The sequence below is a fragment of the Oncorhynchus nerka genome, linkage group LG10 (genome assembly GCF_034236695.1).
Source record: "Oncorhynchus nerka isolate Pitt River linkage group LG10, Oner_Uvic_2.0, whole genome shotgun sequence".
NCBI lineage: Eukaryota > Metazoa > Chordata > Actinopteri > Salmoniformes > Salmonidae > Oncorhynchus > Oncorhynchus nerka.
This window is the reverse complement of record NC_088405.1, coordinates 10,710,690-10,733,317: the sequence shown is the minus strand read 5'-3', so window position 1 is coordinate 10,733,317 and position 22,628 is coordinate 10,710,690. Positions and strand designations below refer to the sequence as shown.

Below are 22,628 nucleotides of genomic sequence, written 5' to 3'. Positions count from 1 at the left end.
GTACAGTGGTGGTAATGTAAAGCACCTCAGTACGGTGGTGGTAATGTGGTGTATGTCAGTACGGTGGTGGTAATGTGGCGTATGTGGTGGTGGGAATGTAAAGCACCTCAGTACGGTGGTGGTAATGTGGAGTATGTCAGTATGGTGGTGGTAATGTGGAGTATGTCAGTACGGTGGTGGTAATGTGGAGTATGTCAGTGGTGGTGGTAATGTGGAGTATGTCAGTACGGTGGTGGTAATGTTGAGTATGTCAGTACGGTGGTGGTAATGTGGAGTATGTCAGTACAGTGGTGGTAATGTAAAGCACCTCAGTACAATGTTGGTGGTGGTGGTAATGTTGAGCATGTCAGTATCGTGGTGGTAATGTTGAGTATGTCAGTACAGTGGTGGTAATGTGGAGTATGTCAAGTGGTGGTAATGGAGTATGTCAGTACAGTGGTGGTAATGTGGAGTATGTCAGTACAGTGGTGGTAATGTGGAGTATGTCAGTACAGTGGTGGTAATGTGGAGTATGTCAGTACAGTGGTGGTAATGTGGAGTATGTCAGTACGATGGTGGTAATGTGGAGTATGTCAGTACAGTTTTGGTAATGTGGAGTATGTCAGTACAGTGGTGGTAATGTGGAGTATGTCAGTATGGTGGTGGTAATGTAAAGCACCTCAGTACGGTGGTGGTAATGTGGAGTATGTCAGTATGGTGGTGGTAATGTGGAGTATGTCAGTACAGTGGTGGTAATGTGGAGTATGTCAGTACGGTGGTGGTAATGTAAACACAGGAGACCATCCATGTAAATATATAAAACATGGATCCCCACTCTCTCTCTCACACACACACACACACACACACACACACACACACACACACACACACACACACACACACACACACACACACACACACACACACACACACACACACACACACACACACACACACACACACCAGTCTTGTACTGCTAACCTTGTGGAAACACACAAGTCAGTCCCATTCAAAATCCTATTTCCCCTAACCCTTACTCTTACGCTAACCCTAATTAACCCAAAAACCTAAAAAAAAAAAAAAAACTAACCCTAGGTCCTAACACTAAAACTAACCCTAGGTCCTAACACTAAAACTAACCCTAGATCCTAACCCTAACCCTTAACGTAATTCTAACCCTAACACTAATTCTAACCTTAACCCTAAACCCCCTAGAAATAGCATTTGACCCCATGGGGAGTAAGAAAATGTCCCCAGTTGGTCAAATGTTTGTTTGTTTATTATTCTTGTGGTGATTTCTGGTCAAACACACAGACAGCATCTATTCTGCATGCAGAGATTACTGTACAGAACAAAGCAATGTTTATAGAGTCGACAAAATAAATGCAATGTAAATTAAATCATGCTCTATTGCTAAAGTAAATTATATTGTGTACTTATCTGAGTTTTGATTGGATATGTGGTTTAGTAATGTTGCCTAATCGAAATGAATTTACATTCTAAGCCACACAGAAACATTTATGTACATTAATATTCTGTACAATTAATAATGATCGATTATATAGGATGCAAAAAAATATATAGCACGCGCTCCAGCAGGTATATTTCACTGGTCACCCCCAAAGCCAATTTCTCCTTTGGCCGCCTTTCCTTCTAGTTCTCTGCTGCCAAATACCGGAACGAATTGCAAAAATCACTGAAGCTGGAGACTTATATCTCGCTCACTAACTTTAAGCATCAGCTATCAGAGCAGTTTACAGATCTTTGCTCCTGTACATAGCCCATCTGTAAATACCCCATCTGTAAATAGCCCATCTGTAAATAGCCCATCCAACTACCTCATCCCCATATTGTTTATTTATTTATATGTTTTGCTCCTTTGCACCCTAGTATCTCTACTGCACATTCATCTTCTGCACATCTATCACTCCAGTGTTTATTTGCTAAATTGTAATTATTTTGCCACTATTTTTGCCTATTCATTCCCTTACCTCCCTGATCTTACTGTCAGGGTTTACTAGGAGTGGTGGGTAGGAGTCAGGCGCAGAGAGCAGAGGGTTTACAGGAGTGGTGGGTAGGAGTCGGGCGCAGAGAGCAGAGGGTTTACTAGGAGTGATGGGTATGAGTCAGGCGCAGAGAGCAGAGGGTTTACTAGGAGTGGTGGGTAGGAGTCAGGCGCAGAGAGCAGAGGGTTTACTAGGAGTGGTGGGTAGGAGTCAGGTGCAGAGAGCAGAGGGTTCGGTGAAATGTAATTATTTATTCTCCGGCACAAACGGTCTCGCCAAATTACAGGGCGTATAACACTGACCAGCCCAAAACACAGGACAAACAGTCCGCAGAAAACAAAACGAAAACACATCCACAACCATAACACTGACCAGCCCAAAACACAGGACAAACAGTCCGCAGAAAACAAAACGAAAACACATCCACAACCATAACACTGACCAGCCCAAAACACAGGACAAACAGTCTGCACAAAACAAAACGAAAACACATCCACAACCATAACACTGACCAGCCCAAACACAGGACAAACAGTCCGCAGAAAACAAAACGAAAACACATCCACAACCATAACACTGACTAGCCCAAACACAGGACAAACAGTCCGCAGAAAACAAAACGAAAACACATCCACAACCATAACACTGACCAGCCCAAACACAGGACAAACAGTCTGGAGAAAACAAAACGAAAACACAGTCACAACCAACAGAGTAACAAAATAATCCCGCACAAACCTAAGCGGGCCTAACAGGTTGAAGTAGACAAAAATCAGGAAACACAAAAAGGAACAGGTGCAACTAATAAGACTAAACTAACAGAAAAGGAAAAAGGGATCGGTGGGGGCTGGTAGACCGGCGACGGCGGCCGCCGAGAACCGCCCGAACAGGCAGGGGAGCCACCTTCAGTGGGGGTCGTGAAACTTACTTCATTTGCACACACTGTATATAGACTTTTCTATTGTGTTATTTACTGAACGATTGTTTATTCCATGTGTAACTCTGTGTTGTTGTTTGTGTCGCACTGCTTTGTTTTACCTTGGCCAGGTCACAGTTGTAAATGAGAACTTGTTCTCAACTGGACTACCTGGTTAAATAAAGGTGAAAAAAAATGTTTTATCTATTTCTTATATGGTCTAACTAAGACTGGCTTAATGAATCAGACTTGTCTTACTAAGACAGGCTTAATGAATCAGACTTGTCTTACTAAGACAGGCTTAATGAATCAGACTTGTCTTACAAAGACAGGCTTAATGAATCAGACTTGTCTTACAAAGACAGGCTTAATGAATCAGACTTGTCTTACAAAGAAAGGCTTAATGAATCAGACTTGTCTTACTAAGACAGGCTTAATGAATCAGACTTGTCTTGACATTTTCCACCAGTTAGCCTCTACATTTCACTGACTGAGTGTTACCCATAAACACTGACTTTCTGACTGTCAGATCTACCATCATTTACACAGTAAAGTGTGAGGGAAATACAATGCAATGTTATTTTACTCTTCCTTCAACAGTAACAGACTGTGATACAGAGATGCTGATTTGCTTCTCTGTGTGTGTGTGTGTGTGTGTGTGTGTGTGTGTGTGTGTGTGTGTGTGTGTGTGTGTGTGTGTGTGTGTGTGTGTGTGTGTGTGTGTGTGTGTGTGTGTGGAGAGAGATGTTGGAGGAGCAGGGATGGGGGAGACCGATCAGAGAGGAGGATCGGAGAGTGAGGGTAGCGCCCTGGGATTCACCGCTGACAGGAAGCAGAAATTGGAATATGGTCCCTCCTGTTGTCGCTGGAGACTCCGGCGGGCCGTGTGGCGGGTGCTGCTGTGGGGAGTGACGAGGGTGTTCACCATATGCTCAACCCTCCCGGTGTCCCAGGGAAGTCAAAGTAGAAAATGAACCCCCTTCCAATATGTTCAAAGCCCCCCATATGAAAATGTGACTGTAAAAGACAGACTTCTTACCCCGGCCAATTTTAGATCAAAGCCAATTAGAGCAGGGAGCAAGAGGCAGCATGGAAGAGAAAGAGAGAGGGAGGTATGTATGAAATACAAAAGGAGGTTGTAGTTCTACAATACGATGAGCGACTAGAGAGATGTTATGATCGAGAGACATTCCTCTAATGATGACAAACATCCATTTAACGTTACCGCAGTTACTAGATCTCCGGCGTCTAAAAAGAGAACTGACTGTACACTACAGATACTGTAACTTCCTGCTCGCTTCCTGCTTGGTTAAACAAGGATGTGTGTTTTCCAAGCCACCTGAGACCGCCTGGTTTCCTCGGGGTCTGAGGTATAGCAGCCACAGGGCCTCTCTGTCTCTGATTTTATTAAATAGGATTTGGTTCATGACTGTGGACAGGACTACATAAGAAGTGTTACAGAGTTACAGATGGATCATACAGATAACTCATACAGATGGCTCATACAGATGGATAATATAGATGGATCATACAGATGGCTCATACAGATGGATCATACAGATGGATAATATAGATGGATCATACAGATGGATCATACAGATGGATAATATAGATGGATCATACAGATGGCTCATACAGATGGATCATATAGATGACTCATACAGATGGCTCATACGGATGGATAATACGGATGGATCATGCAGATGGATAATTCAGATGGATAAAGCAGATGGATAGTGCAGATGGATCATGCAGATGGATAATACAGATGTCTCATGCAGATGGCTCATACAGATGGCTCATACAGATTGATAATATAGATGGATCATACAGGTGACTCATACAGATGGCTCATACAGATGGATCATATAGATGGATCATACAGATGGATCATATAGATGGATCATACAGATGGATAATACAGATGGCTCATACAGATGGATTAAGCAGGTGGATCATGCAGATGGATCATGCAGATGGATAATACAGATGGATAATACAGATGACTCATACAGATGGCTCATACAGGAGGAAAGTGTTGAGCTCTATAATACTCACTCATTCAAAACAGAAATCGTCCAAAACCAGGGCCCTGTTGAAATACCTTTTAAATGCAACCTTCCTTCCTCCCTTTGTTGAGACATTAAAGTATTCAAACAGGGCCTAAGAGAAGAAGAAATATTAAAGGCACCTCTATTCGCCCCCTATGCCCTTCCCGCCTCCCATCTCATCCTCACCTCTCCCTCTTCTTTCTCCACTCTCTGCATTCATCGTCTCTTTTCCTTCACCCTGACTCCTTTTCCCATCTTCCCTAACCTTTAGTTTCTTCACATTCTCCAGAGAGTAGGTCACATGCTCCAGACCTGGCTCGTGCCATCTGGCTCACTTCCTGTCATACCTGCCCCAGGAGAGGGTGACTCTGCTGGGTAAACAGAACAGCAACTGGGATGACCCCCCCCCAGTCCACTTGAATGGAGGAGATATAACCTATATTTTTATGTTTATTTATTTTTCCTTTCATATTTAAACTATTTGCACATTGTTACAACACTGTACATAGCCAATAAAATACCATTTTAAATGTTTTTATTATTTTAAAACGTTTCTTAGTGTAATGTTTACTGTTAATTTACAATTGTTTATTTCCCTTTTGTTTATTGTCTATTTCACTTGCTTTGGCAATATAAACATATAAATATATTTATATGTTCCCCATGCCAATGAAGCCCTTTAAATTGAAATGAATGGAAATTGAGAGAGGGAGAGAGATTGAGGTAGGTTGAAGGGAGAGAGAGAGGGGGGGAGAGATTGAGAGAGAGAGAGAGAGAGAGAGAGAGAGAGAGAGAGAGAGAGAGAGAGAGGGGAAAGGAGAGAGCGAGTGAGATTGAGATTGAGAGAAGAGAGAGAGATTGAGATAGGGGAAGGAAGATAGAGAGGGAGAGAGAGAGATAGGAAATGAGAGAGAGAGGGAGAAAGATTGAGATAGGGGAAAGGAGAGAGCGAGAGGGAGAGAGATTGAGATAGGGGGAAAGGAGAGAGAGAGGGAGAGAGATTGAGATAGGGGAAGGAAGAGAGAGAGGGAGAGAGATTGAGATAGGGGAAGGAAGAGAGAGAGGGGGAGAGATTGAGATAGGGGGAAATGAGAGAGAGAGGGAGAGAGATTGAGATAGGGGAAAGGAGAGAGCGAGAGGGAGAGAGATTGAGATAGGGGAAAGGAGAGAGAGAGAGGAGAGAGAGATTGAGATAGGGGAAGAGGAAGAGATAGGGGGAGAGAGGAGGGAGAGATTGAGATAGGGGAGAGGGAGGAGAGATTGAGAGAGAGGAAGGGGAGAGAGAGATTGAGAGAAGAGAGAGAGAGAGAGAGAGAGAGAGAGAGAGAGAGAGAGAGAGAGAGACAGAGAGATAAAGAAAGAGAGAGAGATAGAGAGAGAGAGAGAGAGATTGAGAGAGAGATTGAGAGTGAGAGTGAGAGTGAGATTGAGATTGAGATAGAGAGAGGGAGAGAAATTGAAATAGGGGAGATTGAAAGATTGAAGGGGAAAGAGAGAGAGAGAGAGATTGAGATAGGGGGAAGGAAGAGAGAGAGAGAGGGAGAGAGATTGAGATAGGGGAAGGAAGAGAGAGAGAGGGAGAGAGATTGAGATAGGGGGAAGGAAGAGAGAGAGAGGGGAGAGAGATTGAGATAGGGGGAAGGAAGAGAGAGAGAGGGAGAGAGATTGAGATAGGGGGACAGGAGAGAGAGAGAGGGGAGAGAGAGAGATAGGGGGAGAGGAGAGAGAGAGAGAGGGAGAGAGATTGAGATAGGGGGACAGGAGAGAGAGAGAGGGAGAGAGATTGAGATAGGGGGACAGGAGAGAGAGAGAGGGAGAGAGATTGAGATAGGGGGACAGGAGAGAGAGAGAGGGAGAGAGATTGAGATAGGGGGACAGGAGAGAGAGAGGGGGAGAGAGATTGAGATAGGGGGAAGGAAGAGAGAGAGAGAAAATACTGTCAGTACAGAAATGCACTGTTAGGAACTGTAAGGAGCATTGATTAATCAAGTACTTCTGGTAACCATCTGTGTTCGAGACAAGGAAAAATTAGGTCTGATTTCATGATACTGAAAATTTTATTTTTGCAAAAGCTCAAAGGAAATAGCAGCATTTTAGTAGCTTTAAGTAGTTAATGAACAACAATCTAAAATGACTTATCCAGACAGTTCTGCCGCTTTCTGGTAATCAACAGGTATTATACACATGAAATGAGGATTTTCTTAGAGTCCGACTGACATTACTTTTTTGAATTCTAAAACACCACTGGAGAAATCCTGAGTCCATTTCCACAGCCGACCACATCAAAGACCTTCTCATATTGTCTCCCACTTTCCTCCGCCTCACTCCCCCTTCATTCTCTCCTCCGCCTCTCTCCCCCTTCATTCTCTCCTCCGCCTCTCTCCCCCTTCATTCTCTCCTCTGCCTCTCTCCCCCTTCATTCTCTCCTCCGCCTCTCTCCCCTTCATTCTCTCCTCCGCCTCTCTCCCCCTTCATTCTCTCCTCCGCCTCTCTCCCCCTTCATTCTCTCCTCCGCCTCTCTCCCCCTTCATTCTCTCCTCCGCCTCTCTCCCCCTTCATTCTCTCCTCCGCCTCTCTCCCCCTTCATTCTCTCCTCCGCCTCTCTCCCCCTTCATTCTCTCCTCCGCCTCTCTCCCCTTCATTCTCTCCTCCGCCTCTCTCCCCCTTCATTCTCTCCTCCGCCTCTCTCCCCCTTCATTCTCTCCTCCGCCTCTCTCCCCTTCATTCTCTCCTCCGCCTCTCCCCCTTCATTCTCTCCTCCCCTCTCTCCCCCTTCATTCTCTCCTCTGCCTCTCTCCCCCTTCATTCTCTCCTCCGCCTCTCTCCCCTTCATTCTCTCCTCCCCCCTCTCTCCCCCTTCATTCTCTCCTCCCCCTCTCTCCCCCTTCATTCTCTCCTCCCCCTCTCTCCCCCGCCTTCATTCTCTCCTCCGCCTCTCTCCCCCTTCATTCTCTCCTCCGCCTCTCTCCCCCTTCATTCTCTCCTCCGCCTCTCTCCCCCTTCATTCTCTCCTCCGCCTCTCTCCCCCTTCATTCTCTCCTCCGCCTCTCTCCCCCTTCATTCTCTCCTCCGCCTCTCTCCCCTTCATTCTCTCCTCCGCCTCTCTCCCCCTTCATTCTCTCCTCCGCCTCTCTCCCCTTCATTCTCTCCTCCGCCTCTCCCCCCTTCATTCTCTCCTCCGCCTCTCTCCCCCTTCATTCTCTCCTCCCCCTCTCTCCCCCTTCATTCTCTCCTCCCCCTCTCTCCCCCTTCATTCTCTCCTCCCCCTCTCCCCCTTCATTCTCTCCTCCCCTCTCTCCCCTTCATTCTCTCCTCCCCCTCTCTCCCCCTTCATTCTCTCCTCCCCCTCTCTCCCCCTTCATTCTCTCCTCCGCCTCTCTCCCCCTTCATTCTCTTCTCTCCCCCCTTCATTCTCTCCTCCGCCTCTCTCCCCTTCATTCTCTCCTCCGCCTCTCTCCCCCTTCATTCTCTCCTCCTCCCCTCTCTCCCCTTCATTCTCTCCTCCCCCTCTCTCCCCCTTCATTCTCTCCTCCCCTCTCTCCCCCTTCATTCTCTCCTCCCCTCTCTCCCCCTTCATTCTCTCCTCCCCCTCCCCCTCTCTCCCCCTTCATTCTCTCCTCCCCTCTCTCCCCCTTCATTCTCTCCTCCCCCTCTCTCCCCTTCATTCTCTCCTCCCCTCTCTCCCCCTTCATTCTCTCCTCCGCCTCTCTCCCCCTTCATTCTCTCCTCCCCCCTCTCCCCCCTTCATTCTCTCCTCCGCCTCTCTCCCCTTCATTCTCTCCTCCCCTCTCTCCCCCTTCATTCTCTCCTCCCCCTCTCTCCCCTTCATTCTCTCCTCCCCCTCTCTCCCCCTTCATTCTCTCCTCCCCCTCTCTCCCCCTTCATTCTCTCCTCCCCTCTCTCCCCTTCATTCTCTCCTCCCCTCTCTCCCCCTTCATTCTCTCCCTCCGCCTCTCTCCCCCTTCTCTTCCCCTCTCTCCCCCTCCCTCCTCCGCCTCTCCCCCTTCATTCTCTCCTCCGCCCCCTCTCCCCCTTCATTCTCTCCTCCGCCTCTCTCCCCCTTCATTCTCTCCTCCCCTCTCTCCCCCTTCATTCTCTCCTCCCCCTCTCTCCCCCTTCATTCTCTCCCCGCCTCTCTCCCCCTCATTCTCTCCTCCCCCTCTCTCCCCTTCATTCTCTCCTCCCCCTTCTCCCCCTTCATTCTCTCCTCCCCCCCCTCTTCCCCCCCTTCATTTCTCCTCCCCCTCTCTCCCCTTCATTCTCTCCTCCCCTCTCTCCCCCTTCATTCTCTCCCCCCCTGAGCTCCCCCTTCATTCTCTCCTCCCCCTCTCTCCCCCTTCATTCTCTCCTCCCCTCTCTCCCCTTCATTCTCTCCTCCCCTCTCTCCCCCTTCATTCTCTCCTCCCCTCTCTCCCCCTTCATTCTCTCCTCCCCTCTCTCTCCCCTTCATTCTCTCCTCCCCTCTCTCCCCCTTCATTCTCTCCTCCCCTCTCTCCCCCTTCATTCTCTCCTCCCCATCTCTCCCCCTTCATTCTCTCCTCCCCTCTCTCTCCCCCTTCATTCTCTCCTCCCCCTCTCTCCCCCTTCATTCTCTCCTCCCCCTCTCTCCCCTTCATTCTCTCCTCCCCCTCTCTCCCCCTTCATTCTCTCCTCCCCCTCTCTCCCCCTTCATTCTCTCCTCCCCTCTCTCCCCCCTTCATTCTCTCCTCCCCCTCTCTCCCCCTTCATTCTCTCCTCCCCTCTCTCCCCTTCATTCTCTCCTCCCCCTCTCTCCCCCTTCATTCTCTCCTCCCCCTCTCTCCCCCTTCATTCTCTCCTCCCCCTCTCTCCCCCTTCATTCTCTCCTCCGCTCTCTCCCCTTCATTCTCTCCTCCGCTCTCATCCCCTTCATTCTCTCCTCCGCCTCTCTCCCCTTCATTCTCTCCTCCGCCTCTCTCCCCCTCATTCTCTCCTCCCCCTCTCTCCCCCTTCATTCTCTCCTCCGCCTCTCTCCCCCTTCATTCTCTCCCCCCCTCTCTCCCCCTTCATTCTCTCCTCCCCCTCTCTCCCCCTTCATTCTCTCCTCCGCCTCTCTCCCCCTTCATTCTCTCCTCCCCCTCTCTCCCCCTTCATTCTCTCCTCCCCCTCTCTCCCCCTTCATTCTCTCCATCCGCCTCTCTCCCCCTTCATTCTCTCCTCCCCCTCTCTCCCCCTTCATTCTCTCCTCCCCCTCTCTCCCCCTTCATTCTCTCCTCCGCCTCTCTCCCCTTCATTCTCTCCTCCCCCTCTCTCCCCCTTCATTCTCTCCTCCCCATCTCTCCCCCTTCATTCTCTCCTCCCCTCTCTCCCCCTTCATTCTCTCTCCCCCTCTCTCCCCCTTCATTCTCTCCTCCCCCTCTCCCCCTTCATTCTCTCCTCCGCCTCTCTCCCCTTCATTCTCTCCTCCGCCTCTCTCCCCCTTCATTCTCTCCTCCGCCTCTCTCCCCCTCATTTCTCTCCTCCGCCTCTCTCCCCCTTCATTCTCTCCTCCGCCTATCTCCCCCTTCATTCTCTCCTCCGCCTCTCTCCCCCTTCATTCTCTCCTCCCCTCTCTCCCCCTTCATTCTCTCCTCCGCCTCTCTCCCCCTTCATTCTCTCCTCCGCCTCTCTCCCCCTTCATTCTCTCCTCCCCCTCTCTCCCCTTCATTCTCTCCTCCCCCTCTACTCTCCTTCTCCCTGCTCAATATAAAGAAATAATAATAAATGCAATTGGTTAAAAAGTGACTAAGGCACAGATTCATCTCAATGTGCCACCCACGGCCTAAATATTCATATAAATATACCATGACCGTTGCCACAGAACATGCTATTGGTTTTCCTCCTTTCTAAATTGGCGCGCCCTGATTGATGAATATTTGAACACATGTGCAGTCCGTGGGACATTCATCATCAGCGTGGCTAGTATGAACAGAATAAATGAGCAGTCAAGTCAGGCAGACGTAGGCTAGAGCTACGGTGTAGCTACTATCATGCTAGAATATAACTATGGTGTAGCTACTATCATGCTAGAATAGAACTATGGTGTAGCTACTACCATGCTAGAATAGAACTATGGTTTAGCTACTACCATGCTAGAATAGAACTATGGTGTAGCTACTACCATGCTAGAATAGAACTATGGTGTAGCTACTATCATGCTAGAATAGAACTATGGTGTAGCTACTACCATGCTAGAATATAACTATGGTGTAGCTACTACCATGCTAGAATAGAACTATGGTGTAGCTACTATCATGCTAGAATAGAACTATGGTGTAGCTACTACCATGCTAGAATATAACTATGGTGTAGCTACTATCATGCTAGAATAGAACTATGGTTTAGCTACTACCATGCTAGGCTAGAGCTATGATATAGCTACTACAATGCTAGGCTAGAGCTATGATATAGCTACTACAATGCTAGGCTAGAGCTATGGTGTAGCTACTACCATGCTAGAATAGAACTATGGTGTAGCTACTACCATGCTAGAATATAACTATGGTGTAGCTACTACCATGCTAGAATATAACTATGGTGTAGCTACTACCATGCTAGAATAGAACTATGGTGTAGCTACTATCATGCTAGAATAGAACTATGGTGTAGCTACTATCATGCTAGAATATAACTATGGTGTAGCTACTATCATGCTAGAATAGAACTATGGTGTAGCTACTATCATGCTAGAATAGAACTATGGTGTAGCTACTACCATGCTAGAATAGAACTATGGTGTAGCTACTATCATGCTAGAATAGAGCTATGGTGTAGCTACTATCATGCTAGAATAGAACTATGGTGTAGCTACTATCATGCTAGAATAGAACTATGGTGTAGCTACTATCATGCTAGAATAGAACTATGGTGTAGCTACTATCATGCTAGAATATAACTATGGTGTAGCTACTATCATGCTAGAATAGAACTATGGTGTAGCTACTATCATGCTAGAATAGAACTATGGTGTAGCTACTATCATGCTAGAATAGAACTATGGTTTAGCTACTACCATGCTAGGCTAGAGCTATGATATAGCTACTACAATGCTAGGCTAGAGCTATGATATAGCTACTACAATGCTAGGCTAGAGCTATGGTGTAGCTACTACCATGCTAGAATAGAACTATGGTGTAGCTACTACCATGCTAGAATATAACTATGGTGTAGCTACTACCATGCTAGAATATAACTATGGTGTAGCTACTACCATGCTAGAATAGAACTATGGTGTAGCTACTATCATGCTAGAATAGAACTATGGTGTAGCTACTATCATGCTAGAATATAACTATGGTGTAGCTACTATCATGCTAGAATAGAACTATGGTGTAGCTACTATCATGCTAGAATAGAACTATGGTGTAGCTACTACCATGCTAGAATAGAACTATGGTGTAGCTACTATCATGCTAGAATATAACTATGGTGTAGCTACTACCATGCTAGAATAGAACTATGGTGTAGCTACTATCATGCTAGAATAGAACTATGGTGTAGCTACTATCATGCTAGGCTAGAGCCAGGCTAGAGTTATGATATAGCTACTACCATGCTAGGCTAGAGCTATGGTTTGCTACTACCATGTTAAAAGCTAGAGTTATGATATAGCTGTTACCATGTTAAGCTAGAGCTAGAAATATGGTGTACCTACTACCATGTTCCTGCAGGTTCATGCTCTACAACATCTGCATAGTACGACCCTACCTCACACAGGAAGCAGCACATGTCCTAATCCAGGCACTTGTCATTTCCCATCTGGACTACTGCAACTCGCTGTTGGCTGGGTTCTGACAACAAACCTCTGAAATGTATCCAAAAACGCTGCATCCCGTCTGGTTTTCAACCTTCTCATGCTCTCCCATGTCACCCCGGTCCTCCACTAGCTTCCAGTCGAAGCTCGCATCCACTACAAGACCATGGTGCTTGCCTACATAGCAGCAAGAGGAACTGCCCCACCCTAACTTGGGGCGGCAGGGTAGCCTAGTGGTTAGAGCGCTGGACTAGGAACCGAAAGGTTGCAAGTTCGAATCCCCGAGCCGACAAGGTACAAATCTGTCGTTCTGCCCCTGAACAGGCAGTTAACCCACTGTTCCTAGGCCGTCATTGAAAATAAGAATTTGTTCTTAACTGACTTGCCTAGTAAAATAAAGGTCAAATAAATAAAAACTTCAGGGTATGCTCAAACCTTCCTCCCAACCCAAGTCCTGCCACCTCTGGACTCTTGGCCCTCCTACCCCTAACAGGATTTCAGACCCCGCTCAGCCCAGTCCAACTGTTCTCTGTCCTGGTGTCACACCCTGATCAGTTTCACCTGTGTTGTGCTTGTCTCCACCCCCCCCCCACCAGGTGTTGCCCATTTCCCCCCCTTTATCTCCTGTGTATTTATACATGCATTTTCTGTTTGTCTGTATCCAGTTCGTCTTGTCTTGTCAGGTCGTACCAGCGTGTTTCCCGGTTTCTTGTTCTCAAAATTTTGTTTCTACTTTGTTCAAACCTTTCCTGACCCTGAACCTGCCAGAAGTCCGGTACCTGCTTGACTCTGATCTGGATTACGAACCTCTGCCTGCCCTCGACCTGCCATTTGCCTGCCCCCTGTGTTATAATAAATATCTGAGATTCAAACTATCCACCTCCTGTGTTTGCATCTTGGTCTTATCCTGAGGCGTAGTCCTGGCACCACAATGGTGGAACAAGCTAACCACTGAAGATAGGATAGCAGAGTCCCTGCCCATCTACAAAAATATCTGAAACCCTACTTTCTTCGAAGACTCTCTTAAATAACTGCAAAGCACCCCACCTCGCTGATGGCTACTTTACTGAGGAGAAGTGTACTGACTATGCCTGTGATATGTGGTTGTTCTACCTAGCTAGTTACAAATTGATAAAGTGCCTAAAGCTAATAGGGAAGTGGAACAGAGAGAACAGGAGGAGAGTAGCGACTCTGGACCCTGCAGAGTTGCTAAAGGGACAATCTCATTGGCTGAAACACATTGGACCATATCCACATTCCTCCACCCTTCACCTGCATGGTTACAGGATCAGGACTTATCGCCAAGGCTTTCATCCAGAGCACCAGGCTATTGGCAGCAGCAGCCTCTGTGATATCCCTCCTCTGCTCTGCTCTGTGGTGGAGCTGGCACCAAACCCACCGTTCACTTCCTTCCACATCAGAGGGTTCCGCCACATGCTAACTGTCACACATGAAGCACTGCTAGCCCAAAGGGGGGTCTGCTGGCTCATATGGGAATATGGAGAAGGGCTGGGGAGGTTGCCAGAAATAAAAACATGGAGAGATACTGTCACACACACATATGCGCACACGCATAAACGCATGCACACACACACACAGAAAATATAAAACAGCAGGCTCCTCAGAGAGTATGGTGATTTATCCGGATGCCTGTTCTGTTCTGCGTCGCGCTCCAGAGAGACCCTGGTGGTGCTCCACTACGCCCAGCCTAGAGTGCACCGGAGCTGGGACCAGTGCTGTAGAAGAGACCCCTTCTCTCCTCTCCTCTGTTCCTCCTTCTTGCTCGTTTTCATAACCACCAGCAGCTGTTGGAGCAATTAGCCATGAACTAACTGTACTTTACTACAATACCTCAGACCTCAGCCTCATCACAATTAGCTCCCTAATGGGGTCTAAACAACCAAGGAGGAACAAATACATAAAGGAGGCTGTGTGTGTGTGTGCCTGAGTGGGCGGGCAGAGAGAGGGTACGGTGGCGCGGTGCATCGGTGCTGCAATGGGGCAGGCAGTGGGGGGGATCTGGGGCAGGAAGTGGGGGATCTGGGGCAGGAAGTGGAGGGATCTGGGGCAGGCAGTGGAGTGATCTGGGGCAGGCAGTGGGGGGATCTGGGGCAGTGGGGGGATCTGGGGCAGTGGAGGGATCTGGGGCAGGCAGTGGAGGGGTCTGGGGCAGTGGGGGGATCTGGGGCAGTGGAGGGATCTGGGGCAGGCAGTGGAGGGGTCTGGGGCAGGCAGTGGAGGGATCTGGGGCAGGCAGTGGGGGGATCTGGGGCAGGCAGTGGGGGGATCTGGGGCAGGCAGTGGAGGGGTCTGGGGCAGGCAGTGGAGGGATCTGGGGCAGGCAGTAGGGGGATCTGGGGCAGGCAGTGGGGGGATCTGGGGCAGGCATTGGAGGGATCTGGGGCAGGCAGTGGGGGATCTGGGGCAGGCAGTGGAGGGATCTGGGACAGGCAGTGGAGGGATCTGGTGCAGGCAGTGGAGGGATCTGGGGCAGGCAGTAGGGGGATCTGGGGCAGTGGAGGGATCTGGGGCAGGCAGTGGAGGGATATGGGGCAGGCAGTAGGGGAGATCTGGGGCAGGCAGTGGGGGGATCTGGGGCAGGCAGTGGAGGGATCTGGGGCAGGCAGTGGAGGGATCTGGGGCAGGCAGTGGAGGGATCTGGGGCAGGCAGTAGCGGGGGATCTGGGGCAGTGGAGGGATCTGGGGCAGGCAGTGGAGGGATATGGGGCAGGCAGTAGGGGAGATCTGGGGCAGGCAGTAGGGAGTGATCTGGGGCAGGCAGTAGGGGGATCTGGGGCAGTGGAGGGATCTGGGGCAGTGGAGGGATCTGGGGCAGGCAGTGGAGGGATATGGGGCAGGCAGTAGGGGATCTGGGGCAGGCAGTGGAGGGATCTGGGGCAGGCAGTAGGGGGAGATCTGGGGCAGTGGAGGGATCTGGTGCAGGCAGTGGAGGGATCTGGGGCAGGCAGTGGAGGGATCTGGGGCAGGCAGTAGGGGGATCTGGGGCAGTGGAGGGATCTGGGGCAGGCAGTGGAGGGATCTGGGGCAGGCAGTAGGGGGATCTGGGGCAGTGGAGGGATCTGGGGCAGGCAGTGGAGGGATATGGGGCAGGCAGTAGGGGAGATCTGGGGCAGGCAGTAGGGGGATCTGGGGCAGGCAGTAGGGGGATCTGGGGCAGTGGAGGGATCTGGGGCAGTGGAGGGATCTGGGGCAGGCAGTGGAGGGATATGGGGCAGGCAGTAGGGGGATCTGGGGCAGGCAGTGGAGGGATCTGGGGCAGGCAGTGGAGGGATCTGGGGCAGGCAGTGGAGGGATCTGGGGCAGGCAGTAGGGGGATCTGGGGCAGTGGAGGGATCTGGGGCAGGCAGTGGAGGGATATGGGGCAGGCAGTAGGGGGAGATCTGGGGCAGGCAGTAGGGAGTGATCTGGGGCAGGCAGTAGGGGGATCTGGGGCAGTGGAGGGATCTGGGGCAGGCAGTGGAGGGATATGGGGCAGGCAGTAGGGGGATCTGGGGCAGGCAGTGGAGGGATCTGGGGCAGGCAGTAGGGGAGATCTGGGGCAGGCAGTAGGGGGATCTGGGGCAGTGGAGGGATCTGGGGCAGGCAGTGGAGGGATATCGGGCAGGCAGTATGGGGAGATCTGGGGCAGGCAGTAGGGGGATCTGGGGCAGGCAGTAGGGGGGATCTGGGACAGGCAGTAGGGGGATCTGGGGCAGGCAGTAGGGGGATCTGGGGCAGGCAGTAGGGGGATCTGGGGCAGAGAGTAGGGAGGGACCTGGGGCAGGTAGTAGGGAGGGACCTGGGTCAGGTAGTAGGGAGGGACCTGGGGCAGGCAGTAGGGAGTGATCTGGGGCAGAGAGTAGGGAGGGACCTGGGGCAGGTAGTAGGGAGGGACCTGGGTCAGGTAGTAGGGAGGGACCTGGGGCAGGCAGTAGGGAGTGATCTGGGGCAGGTAGTAGGGAGGGACCTGGGGTAGGTAGTAGGGAGGGACCTGGGGCAGGCAGTAGGGAGGGACCTGGGGCAGGCAGTAGGGAGTGATCTGGGGCAGGTAGTAGGGAGGGACCTGGGGTAGGTAGTAGGGAGGGACCTGGGGCAGGTAGTAGGGAGGGACCTGGGGCAGGCAGTAGGGAATGATCTGGGGCAGGTAGTAGGGAGTGATCTGGGACAGATAGTAGGGAGTGATCTGGGGCAGGTAGTAGGGAGTGACCTGGGGCAGGTAGTAGGGAGGGACCTGAGGCAGGTAGTAGGGAGTGATCTGGGACAGGCAGTAGGGAGTGATCTGGGGCAGGCAGTGTGTTCTCTCTTCCTTCTACTCCTATGCGGCCTTTGGCAGTCTGCCGATCGGAAGAGGAGAACGAGAAAAGAGGGGGATGAAGAGGAGGGGAGGAAGAGGGAGAAGAGGACGAAGTGGAGAAGGAGGAGGAGGGGGAGGGGGAAGAGCATGAGGATGAGGGGGAGAAAGAGGAGGAGGGAGACATAGTGGAGAAGGATGAGGAGGAGGAGGAGGAGGAGGAGGAGGAGGAGGAGGCAGTCACTGCATGGCGGGCGGTGAGACAGTGGGTTGTTTGACATCTCATATTCAAATTGAAAGTGACATATCTGTGGTCTTTACGCCGTCGTCTAACTATCAGTTCTGTGAAATGCTAACATTTGGTGTGACGGGGTGTTACTGTGACTTTTAGACAGGGCTCTAGACGGTGCCTACGGGCTCCTTTCTGTGTGGGAGAGGGATATGACACACAGACACACACACACACACACACACACACACACACACACACATACGTACATATGCACAGACTCACACACACACACACACACACACACACACACACACACACACACACACACACACATACATACGTACATATGCACAGACTCACACATGAACACACACACATACGCATGCATAGACACACACAAACACACACAGACTCACACACACACACGTACATATGCACAGACTCACACATGAACACACACACACACACACATGCACAGACTCACACATGAACACACACACGTACACACACACACACACACACACACATACATGAAGGCATGAAACATAATATATTTACATTTACATTTAAGTCATTTAGCAGACGCTCTTATCCAGAGCGACTTACAAATTGGTGCTTTCACCTTATGACATCCAGTGGAACAGCCACTTTACAATAGTGCATCTAAGTCTTTTAAGGGGGGTGAGAAGGATTACTTTATCCTATCCTAGGTATTCCTTAAAGAGGTGGGGTTTCAGGTGTCTCCGGAAGGTGGTGATTGACTCCGCTGTCCTGGCGTCGTGAGGGAGTTTGTTCCACCATTGGGGGGCCAGAGCAGCGAACAGTTTTGACTGGGCTGAGCGGGAACTGTACTTCCTCAGTGGTAGGGAGGCGAGCAGGCCAGAGGTGGATGAACGCAGTGCCCTTGTTTGGGTGTAGGGCCTGATCAGAGCCTGGAGGTACTGAGGTGCCGTTCCCCTCACAGCTCCGTAGGCAAGCACCATGGTCTTGTAGCGGATGTGAGCTTCAACTGGAAGCCAGTGGAGAGAGCGGAGGAGCGGGGTGACGTGAGAGAACTTGGGAAGGTTGAACACCAGACGGGCTGCGGCGTTCTGGATGAGTTGTAGGGGTTTAATGGCACAGGCAGGGAGCCCAGCCAACAGCGAGTTGCAGTAATCCAGACGGGAGATGACAAGTGCCTGGATTAGGACCTGCGCCGCTTCCTGTGTGAGGCAGGGTCGTACTCTGCGGATGTTGTAGAGCATGAACCTACAGGAACGGGCCACCGCCTTGATGTTAGTTGAGAACGACAGGGTGTTGTCCAGGATCACGCCAAGGTTCTTAGCGCTCTGGGAGGAGGACACGATGGAGTTGTCAACCGTGATGGCGAGATCATGGAACGGGCAGTCCTTCCCCGGGAGGAAGAGCAGCTCCGTCTTGCCGAGGTTCAGCTTGAGGTGGTGATCCGTCATCCACACTGATATGTCTGCCAGACATGCAGAGATGCGATTCGCCACCTGGTCATCAGAGGGGGAAAGGAGAAGATTAATTGTGTGTCGTCTGCATAGCAATGATAGGAGAGACCATGTGAGGTTATGACAGAGCCAAGTGACTTGGTGTATAGCGAGAATAGGAGAGGGCCTAGAACAGAGCCCTGGGGGACACCAGTGGTGAGAGCGCGTGGTGAGGAGACAGATTCTCAGATTATATGGTTGATTACTTTACTACAACGACATCAGTTCATTACTGTGACTTGATTTAGCAGTCACACTCTCATGTATATCTTCTTTATTAGGTGTGCTTGCTGAAAGAACAACTACTCAAATCTGACATACTTTTTTATGAACCTTCGTCTTCTGCTGACATCTGTAGCTCTAAACACGTAAAAACAAATCAACTTTAAAACTTGCCGGTTGACCAAAAGTATTGGTATGGTAGTGGAAGAAGTTTAGAAGTTTGAATTGTTAGAAGATAGTGTTGAAAATTTGAGGTTTGCTTCGTAGTAGAAGTTGCCACAACCTGATCTGTTTTACCTGTCTTGTGCTTGTCTCCACCCCCCCCACCCCCACCAGGTGTCTCCACCCCCCACCAGATGTCTCCACCCCCCACCAGGTGTCTCCACCCCCCCACCAGGTGTCTCCCATTTTTCTCCATTATTTCCTGCTTATTTATACCTGCGTTTTCCATTTGTCTGTTGCCAGTTCGTCTTGTCTTGTCAGGTCGCCTGCCTGCCTTCCTGTACCTGCCTATCTCTAACCTGGATTTCAAACCTATGCCTGCCCTCAACTTGCCCTTTGCTTGACCCTTGTGTTAAAACAAATATCTAAGCATCAAACTCTCCTGTGTCTGCATCTGGGTCTTATCCTGAATCGTGATAGAAAGAACTGGCCATGACTGCACAACTGACTCGGACCAACTTGACAACGCTATCTCCTTACAAGGAGCTGTCATCTGAAGACACGAGGAGTTACTTCAAAACGTTATGGAAGAACTCCAGACCTGGGTGCAACGCCACGGAAGCAATGCTTCACTGCATTGCTGGAGAAATTCCCCAGCAAACTACAGCGGTAACCTGCCAGACTCTCAGTAATCCCGCTACCTGATAACGCTGATTCCACTAATTCTGCACCAGTCGTTACCACGAGCCCGTCCTCCCCAATTAAGGTGCCAGCAACCTCCAGTGATTCATATTTATAGTTCCTATTTTAGGTGGATCTCAATGTTACTTACAGAAAAATAATCCACTTTTGTTTACGTGTTGAACTGTATAGCTGATATAAATAGTTGTTGTCGTATTGCTGAATGCTCTCTAGCTGTACACTAAGATGTTTCTGTCATTTCAACAGTAAAACACTGTAGAACGCACAACAAAATACCATAAATATGTTTTACAACATTAATGCTGTAGAATGTACTGCATTATGGGTAAAATGCAAAAAATAAGAATATTGTTGTTAACTGTAATTGGAAATGTCCTGTAAAAATGACTCTAACATACTGTATTTCTTTACAATAAGAGCTTATGCCTACTGTAGATTACTGTTTTTGTTTCAGGCGCAAACCTCAATTTTTACTAAATATCTTCTTGAAGTGGCTGTGAAGTGGAAGAATATTTTCAGCACCTGCTTCGTAGGTACCTTTACTTTTTTTTAAGTATATTTATTGCTAGGCAATGTTGAATTAGTGCATGTTTTCTTAGCTTGCTAGCTAGCAAGTTAGCTACCTCAAGTTGACACAAGCCTTTTCGGTCTGCTCTAAATTGTTCAGAAATATCATGCTGTGTGAAGAAAAATCCCCCAGATAATAATTGAGCTCAGATTTGTGACTGTTATGTTTTCACCATCGCTACAGAGAACATGGCTATATTACCTGTGAGAAAGAAAACATTTTATATTTCAAATAGGATAGCAACCTACACAATAAATCAGTTATTGGTCGACATCTCGATGTCACCGTGGTACAGTCTACTCAATGGGAAGAGCATGAACGACAACAACACCAGGACACAGTGTCCTTAGCTGTCACAACCCTCTGTGATTCGGTTTACTCTGCTCTCAGCTGTGCAACATATGTCATTGTTTTTCATGCCAGAAGTGTCCGTACAGCCTCTCCCTGCTCACCATTGTTTACACCATTGTTCCATAATGTTACAGTATTAGCTAAACCTGTTCACTGTACCGGTAGTATGCAAACATTTGGTGGCCATGAGAGAAAATAAAATGTTGTGAGTCTTGTAAAAGAATCTGTGGTATTGTGTGTAGATTATATAGCAATGTTTTTAATAGTTAGCTAGGGTTTAAAGTAGATGTATCTAGCTGTGTCATTCTCACGAAACTGACATTTGACAACAGAAATCTCAAGTGTCATCTTTCGGCTTCTGAGTGGCACAGTGGTCTTAGGCACTGCAGTGGTGCTTGAGGCGTCACTACAGATCCGGGTTCGATCCCGGGCTGTGATGCAGCCGGCCACGACCGGGTGATCCATGAGGCAATGTCCAATTGGCCCAGCGTCTTCCGGGTTAGGGGAGGGTTTGGCCCAGCGTCTTCTGGGTTAGGGGAGGGTTTGGCCGTCCGGGATGTCCTTGTCCCATCATGCTCTACCAACTCCCGTGTTACACGGTCGCCAGTTGGACTGTGTTTCCTCCGACACATTTGCCCAGGGTCTTCTGGGTTAGGGGAGGGTTTGGCCGTCTGGGATGTCCTTGTCCCATCATGCTCTACCAACTCCCGTGTGACACGGTCGCCAGTTGGACTGTGTTTCCTCCGACACATTGGCCCAGCGTCTTCCGGGTTAGGGGAGGGTTTGGCCGTCCGGGATGTCCTTGTCCCATCACGCTCTACCAACTCCCGTGTGACACGGTCGCCAGTTGGACTGTGTTTCCTCCGACACATTGGCCCAGCGTCTTCCGGGTTAGGGGAGGGTTTGGCCGTCCGGGATGTCCTTGTCCCATCATGCTCTACCAACTCCCGTGTGACACGGTCGCCAGTTGGACTGTGTTTCCTCCGACACATTGGCCCAGGGTCTTCTGGGTTAGGGGAGGGTTTGGCCGTCCGGGATGTCCTTGTCCCATCATGCTCTACCAACTCCCGTGTGACACGGTCGCCAGTTGGACTGTGTTTCCTCCGACACATTGGCCCAGGGTCTTCTGGGTTAGGGGAGGGTTTGGCCATCCGGGATGTCCTTGTCCCATCATGCTCTACCAACTCCCGTGTTACACGGTCGCCAGTTGGACTGTGTTTCCTCCGACACATTGGCCCAGGGTCTTCTGGGTTAGGGGAGGGTTTGGCCATCCGGGATGTCCTTGTCCCATCACGCTCTACCAACTCCCGTGTGACACGGTCGCCAGTTGTACTGTGTTTCCTCCGACACATTGGTGCGGCTGGCTTTTGGGTTAAGCAAGCAGTGTGTCAAGAAGCAGTGCGGCTTGGCGGGGTCATGTTTCGGGGGATGTATGGCTCTCGACCTTCGTACGGGAGTTGCAATGATCGGACAAGACTGTAAATACCAATTGCATATCACAAAATTGGGGAGAAAAAGGGGTAAAAAAATTAATAATAATATATATATATGTATATATATACACACACTACCATTCAAAACTGTGGTGTTACTTAGAAATGTCCTTGTTTTTAAAATAAAAGCCCATTCTTTTGTACAATGAAATATCATAAAGTTTATCAGAAATACAGTGTAGACATTGTTAATGTTGTAAATTACTATTATAGCTGGAAACAGCAGATTTTTAATGGAATATCTACATAGGTGTACAGAGGCCCGTTATCAGCAACCATCACTCCTGTGTTCCATTGGCACATTGTGTTAGCTAATCCAAGTTTATCATTTTAAAAGGCTAATTGATCATTAGAAAACCCTTTTGCAATTATGCTAGCACAGCTGGAAACTGTTGTTCTGATTAAAGAAGCA

At 49.4% G+C, this 22,628-nt stretch overlaps 1 protein-coding gene across 1 annotated transcript; it reads right to left on the bottom strand.

Annotated features, from left to right (window-relative positions):
- Positions 1-3,717: 3,717 nt before the first annotated feature.
- LOC135573615 (uncharacterized) lies at positions 3,718-22,075 on the bottom strand. Its single transcript, XM_065022880.1, has 3 exons — positions 21,665-22,075; positions 14,674-16,957; positions 3,718-3,800 (listed from the first exon to the last, which is right to left on the bottom strand). Exons 1-3 carry the CDS (start codon positions 22,073-22,075, stop codon positions 3,718-3,720), a joined length of 2,778 nt encoding a protein of 925 aa, XP_064878952.1.
- Positions 22,076-22,628: the final 553 nt, after the last annotated feature.

What these genes read in the sequence shown, in the direction of transcription:
- LOC135573615 (XM_065022880.1), bottom strand. Translation starts at nt 22,075, where the DNA reads ATGTGTCGGAGGAAACACAGTACAACTGGCGACCGTGTCACACGGGAG. An exon ending in ACCGTGTCACACGGGAGTTG is followed by an intron (nt 16,958 to 21,664) that starts GTAGAGCATGAT and finishes TGCCTGTCCCAG; the next exon opens with ATCACTCCCTACTACCTGCC. An exon ending in CACCGATGCACCGCGCCACC is followed by an intron (nt 3,801 to 14,673) that starts GTACCCTCTCTC and finishes CACTCCCCACAG; the next exon opens with CAGCACCCGCCACACGGCCC.